Below are 6,552 nucleotides of genomic sequence, written 5' to 3'. Positions count from 1 at the left end.
CCTTCATGGCAGAATTAATAGCCTGATCAAATTCATCCTATGGTTGCAGAACTGTTTCTGGATGGAAACGCAATCTTTCAGGATGATAATGCACCAATTCACACAGCTAAAGTTGTTACTGAATGGCACGAGGAACATTCTAGTGAAGTTGAACATCTTATCTGGCCACCACAGTCCCCAGATCTCAATATTATTGAACATTTATGGTGCATTTTAGAAAAACAAGTAAGGAGTTGATATCCTCCATCACTACTACAAGAACTGAAGACTGTTTTAGCTGAAGAATGGACAAAAATTCTTTTGGAAACAATTCAAACTTTGTATGACTCCATACTTCGTAGAATTCAAGCTGTAATTACTGCCAAAGGCGGTCCTACTCTATATTAAAATAAATTTGTTTCAAATTTTAAGGTGTTTCCATTATTTTGTCCAACCCCTGTATGTGTAATAAGGCTGCAATTTTTTGAATTACAGGTACTATCCTGCCTACAGGCTTCCATACAATTTCATCCATAAGACATGGATTGACAATTGACCTGAGGTTACAGAAAATTACGTTTGCCCAGGATATCATACAGTGGCATCGAGCCTAGGATCTCAGAGTTGCAAAGTGAACTTCTTAACCGTTTAGCCACACTGCACCTACTTTATACAGTACACACCAAGAAATATGATAAAACATTTTACAATGACAGCAGCCATTTTGAATAACAATAACTAGCATAATCTTTTTATTTGAAACCATTTAAATAAATTTACATTTAAAGAAATAAAAATTAACTAAGGAAGAAATTTTTTTTTTTTAAATCGTTCAGTTTTGTTCTATTTCCTGTAGCAGAAATGTAATTTTCAAATTGATTTTTTTTACTTGCTCAGTTGCAAGCATCAGTTCAAATCAGGAAAGGTACATAGCAGTTTCTTGCATGACTTATTATGTAGAATCACTTAAGATATTAATATCTACATTAAGATGCTTGTTGTAAACTTTAAGTCTTGCTTTGAGACAAATACCTGCAAATCTGTGCGACAAACAAACAAAAAAAATAAATAACAGCTGCAGCTAGAACAATGAATGTCCCTAAGTAACAAGTGCTAACAGTCATCCAAGAGCAACAACAACAACAACAAAAGACATCTAACCACTACACGACGACAGCACTTAATTGTCATCATTATTATTAACATTTAACTACATTTCTACTAACAATTTGTACTCAACCACATTTGAATTGAAAGTAATAGACAAAGACAAATGTAACAGCAAATAAAAAGAAAAAAAGAAACATATAATAATAACATTGTCAAAATTAAATGCCAATAAAAGGTATTATTCATAACTTTATAAATGTAATAACAGAAAATACCAACAACTCCAGTACAATGTATCATTAAAAGCTTTTTCACATTATTTCTTTATATAAATATGAGAAGAGAATAACAAAGCTTAATGGAGTAAACTTCAAGCAGCTGGTGGTTTTCAGTCAAATGGCAGAATTCATTCAGCAGAAAAGCAAGCTTAAATGCCAGTTATTGCCTTGAAGTTTATGAATACAAAACTTTTCGAAAAAAACACTGTGTTGTGGCCCTTGGAACAACATTATTTAACAATTTTCTTCAGAGTAATTGACATTTGAAACATTTATAAAGAATGATGAATCTGGGAAGGCTTTTGGCCATCCTCTGTATTTCAGCCAATTCAAAAAAACTGATGGGACCAAAAAAACGCAGAAACTGAAAATCATGAAATCAGGGGAATAAGACTGATATGGGTACAGCGCTGAACAGATCTAGGCCAATCTTTGGTTGAAACATATCTAAGTACTAATGTGAGTAGTCATGTAACTCTTCCACAGTAAGAAACCTGTTCCCTTCTAACCACTTATCATTTAGCATAAAGCCACCTCCCTCTCAACTACAGTCCCACTCAATCAGGGGTAATCTTATGCTTGCAAGTTACAAGCCAGCCTCACTAGTGCTGGTGGTATGAAAAGAGCACCCAGTGCACTCTGTAAAATGGTTGCCATTAGGAAAGAGATCTAGCCACTGAAACCATGCCAAAGTAAACACTGGAACACAAAGCAGTCCTCAAACCCATTAGAGCCTGTCAAACCTTCCAACACATACCAGTAAGGATATGCATGGAAAAAGATGATGATAATGATGACAACAACAACGATGAATATAATGATAATAAATATCTAAAAGTTCTGTCAGACAAGTTCAGCTATCTGTGAACATCATTAAGTCTGCTACATTTTCAGTTAAACCAAACATCAATGGCATCATTCTTTTGACAGAGCTTTACTTCTACTTGTAGAGCCAAGAGATGAGCAGCCAGCCCATTTCAAGGTTGTAAGGTTGGTATTTCAGTGGAGAAAAGGCTATCAGGCACCAGGAAGATACGAAAGAACTTCACTGAAACACTAACAGAAAAATTAAGGATAACCTAGAAACTCAGAAACCCTGTCTGTCATGCCAAACACTTTACAGTGTGAACTGGGTGCCCTTTTTGTGCTACTAGCACTAATGAGGTCACTATGCAGCTTGCAATACCATGAACCCCAAGGAGGGAGTGGGCTTTATGCTAGGAGATGAGGAGTAAAAGTATGAGCAGGGACCAGAGTAAAACAAGTTTCTTGTAGCTGTAGCTACACGTATAATCTTTACATCTCATGTAACTGTAGCTACATGAAATAAAATTAGTGAAGTGTCAGGGTAGACCTTCAAGGTACAAAGGGAGTTGTTTCTAGGATCAAGTAAACTTCCACTCAGGAGATAACAGGAGCAACCAAGTTGCAAAAATAACATTTGAAGATATTCTCTTTCCTGCTAGATATTGGTATTCAAGAAGAGAGAGACTGATACATGGTTAGTACAGAACATAAAGGAGGCTGGCATCTGGGTATTTATTTATGCATTAGTATCACCAAGATACAGCAGGTAAACAACTCCAATTCACCCCATCTTGAGCAGTCAGGCATCAAGACTTATATAAAAATTTTAATCAGGATGATCTTTGCCAATTCATTAGGTGTTAGCATGAGGAAAAAAAATAAGAAATCAGCCAGTGTGTGTGTGTGTGTGTGTGTGTGTGAGTGTGAGTGTGAGTGTGTGTGTGTGTGTGTGTGTGTGTGTGTGTGTGCGTGCGTGTGCATGTGTACATGAACAAAGGCATGCACACATCTTTATTGAAAACTTTGAATATTTTGAAAAATTACAAAATGGAAATAAACTCACCTGAAGGACAGTGCTTTCATGTGGAGGCAAACATCCAAAACTCCAAACATCAACTGCTATATTGTTTTCCATTTTTTCTTCTATTGCAGTGAAACATTTGCTTCCTTCTTTTGCAAGGCAAGAATTGTTGACGACTGTTCCTGCACAAGGATTGCAGAAACACCATAATGAATCCACTGAAAAAGGAAATGAAATACAAATTTATAAAGGCATAAATAAATGCTTGTAATAGACAAGACTTCTTTTAATACATTGTAAGTTACAACCATTATCAAGACCATGCTGGGAAAGATGAGGATTCTTTTAACCATTTTGTTACCATATTTCTATTGAAATATACCCTGTATGTTTCAATTGATTTAAGAAATAATGAAGACTATAGTAAAATAACTTTACTGTTATTAAGCGGACGATTGGAGCCAGATAGATCTGGCTGAAAAGGGGTAATTGGTGGGGTCAGTAAAATACTATTTAGTATTGATCAACATGGGTCAGGATCACCTGGATGAGGATGTGTGTTGAAAGACCCAAAGCACCCAGTGACTCTAGGATACAACACTGACAATGTGCCCAAGCACTGCTTCTGTACGTGTATATTGAACTTAAATTACAATTCTTATTGAGATGACATTTTGGGTATCTATTCCTTTAACCCTTTTGTAACCACATTATTGAAATACACTTTTTATTTCGATTCATTCCAGAAATAATGAAGAATGTAGTAAAATAACTTTGTTGTTATTAAGCTCTTATTTAGATCAAAAATTAACATGAAATTTTGACTTAGATCACTTTAAAACAGAAAGCTTGTACCACAGAACCAAAAGCTGCCTTGGGCAGAATGATACCAAAGATTAAAAATTCTATTTTTTTAAAAATTCTGATTTATTTTTGCATGATACTTGCCTAATTGTCATAATGTCTTATTAGGTGATTAATTACTAAGATATCTATATCTATAAAAGGAAAGTGTGAATAGCTGAGCTGAAAGAACTTTGAAAAAACAAACAAGGTGTCAGAAGATTATATTCTGTCACTAATACTGTAGTGTGTCCACGGCCAAAACACTTGCCTAACTCTCAAATGATTCAGTATATTCCTGTAAAACAATTCTTGTTGTGGGGAAAGGTTACTAAGATAAACTGATCTATCCAAGGAAAGATTTTTCTGATCCCACTTCTGATCCTACAGTAATCAGAGATAAGCCTAAAAAAATTGTATGCATGACCTGAACTAACATACACACACACCACACCACATGCATGCACACACACAAGGAAGATTATTACTGACTATTAATAACATTGTGCACTCAAGACAAATTCATACTTGTGGCTCCACTGGTGACTAATGAGCCCAGCCCTTGATAAATGTGTATGTCCACAGATATTGTAGGTAAAGCTTCCCCCATTCACTACATCGGTAGTGCATTTTCTAGCAGCTTGCTTACATTCTGCATGAAAAATGCATATTTCTTTTTAATACCCATTCCTTCCTTTACTTGCTTGTTCCATTGATAGCAATAACAAACATTGCTTTTCCAATTCATCTCCCAAATTTCACATGCTTTCAAAAAGGACTTTAAACAATCCTTAAATTATAGCCTTGGTTTCTGCTGGTAGTGCTTTCCACAGACAAATTTGTCATATAGTATCTGTTAAGGGATCCCCTAATCATGCATCCAAACAATGTAAACAGTGCTTGTGCACCATCCCCTCAATGCTTAGGATGTGGGCTCTTCTCAAGACCTCTGTCTCTCAGACATCTCTGATGGAAGTGTTCAAGGACCCCTACATGATGCCTGTAAAGGATTTATGTCTCACATAATTAAATGAATAATGTCAATGTCAAGGCGGTGATCCAGCATGGCCCCAGTCTAATGACTGAAACAAGTAAAAGATATACACAGTACATAGCAACTTTTATTTGCCTTGTGATGCCATGTTGGGAGCAGACATCAGTTGTTTCATTATGATGAACATCATTAAATGTATAATTACATAATTGCAATACATAGTTAATTTAAATCAAATTTAAGTTAAACTAAGTTTAAAAGGCTAATATATTGTTGATGATTTGAGTAAATACAGTGCTTAAGCTAATTCAAAATAATTTTGTGTTAAAATTATGTAATTATACAGTTAATGATGTTTATCTTAATGAAATAACTGTTGATCACAATATTTGAACAATAATTGAAAGTTATGCTTTACTACTTTTATTTTAAATATGTTGCTCTTAAAGATTATTTTAGCCAATTATGCATATGCATGCAAGTCAGTCCCACTTGAATTTACTTTAATAAAATGCCAAAGTTTAACAACCAGCTCTTAATTATCATGGATTTACCTTTTTATGTTTATACAATAATTCTCTATATGAATACATATGCATGGATAAAACAACTGAACTTATACTGTAGGACAATCAGTTCATTCATATTCATTTAAAATCTATTGTAGGCATTTCAGTATTTAGCTCAGTTTATCTTACTGTCAGTAATGAGTACCCTGTCACTGGAATTATTAATTTGAATAGACTAACACTCCATCCAAGTAAAATTCATTTCTCATCAGATGTTGATGCCATAAAACTAGAGCGGTGTTGTTTGGAGAAAGCTTATAATATAACAGAGCTATTGAAACTATATCATGCTAACACTTTTGATATCAACCTACCTTACAATACTCTTGGTTCTATGATACAAACTTCCTGTTTTAAAATAATCTAAATTAAAACTTTCCATCAAAATTCTGTTAATTTATTTTTCAAACACAAGTTTTAAAAATAACAAGTTATTCAACTAAATTCTCAGTTATTCTTCCAAGTTACTGGAAACAAAAGGCAATGTATTTCAACAGAAATATCATTAAAAAAGAGTTAAATCAAAATGGCAATAAAAATATAATTAGTTACGTGGCCATTTATCATCATCATTTTTCAGCTGATGATGGGGAAAATCCAGCTCAAGCTTTTCTAGGTTTACAATGTAAGTTATTCTGAGAGTATCTCAAGAGCGATGTCTCACACAAATTCTAAGATTACTACAAAAGCTGTGCTACTCACACTGCAAAGAAATCTTGCAGTTGATTAGGACAGTTGCTAAGTCTCACTTGCAATGTCCTCAAATTTCAGTTGCAAAAGCATCATTTTTTATTCTCACAAATGCTACTTAATTACAAAACAATATTTCTGTGATGATTAAGAAAAACATTACATATTTAATTGCTTCGACGTATTATTTATAAATAGCTAAACTTTGATGTATACGTGTGTATGTATGTATATATATATATATATATATATATATATATA

General features: G+C 33.9%; 2 protein-coding genes across 3 annotated transcripts in view; one reads left to right on the top strand and one right to left on the bottom strand.

The window, feature by feature from the left end:
- The window catches only part of LOC106868486 (LIM domain-binding protein 3), a 366,710-nt gene that overhangs the window by 144,536 nt on the left and 215,622 nt on the right, over positions 1–6,552 (top strand). The gene's annotated exons all lie outside the window — the stretch shown is intronic.
- The window catches only part of LOC106873837 (bone morphogenetic protein receptor type-1B), a 119,803-nt gene that overhangs the window by 48,060 nt on the left and 65,191 nt on the right, over positions 1–6,552 (bottom strand). The window contains exon 2 of the mRNA XM_014921346.2: positions 3,238–3,413. Coding sequence (XP_014776832.2) covers positions 3,238–3,413 — 176 coding nt within the window. The remainder of the gene's footprint in view (positions 1–3,237; positions 3,414–6,552) is intronic.

The sequence above is a fragment of the Octopus bimaculoides genome, chromosome 7, assembly GCF_001194135.2.
Source record: "Octopus bimaculoides isolate UCB-OBI-ISO-001 chromosome 7, ASM119413v2, whole genome shotgun sequence".
NCBI classification, from domain to species: domain Eukaryota; kingdom Metazoa; phylum Mollusca; class Cephalopoda; order Octopoda; family Octopodidae; genus Octopus; species Octopus bimaculoides.
Note: the sequence above shows the minus strand (reverse complement) of the source record. Positions and strands in the feature narration are given on the sequence as shown.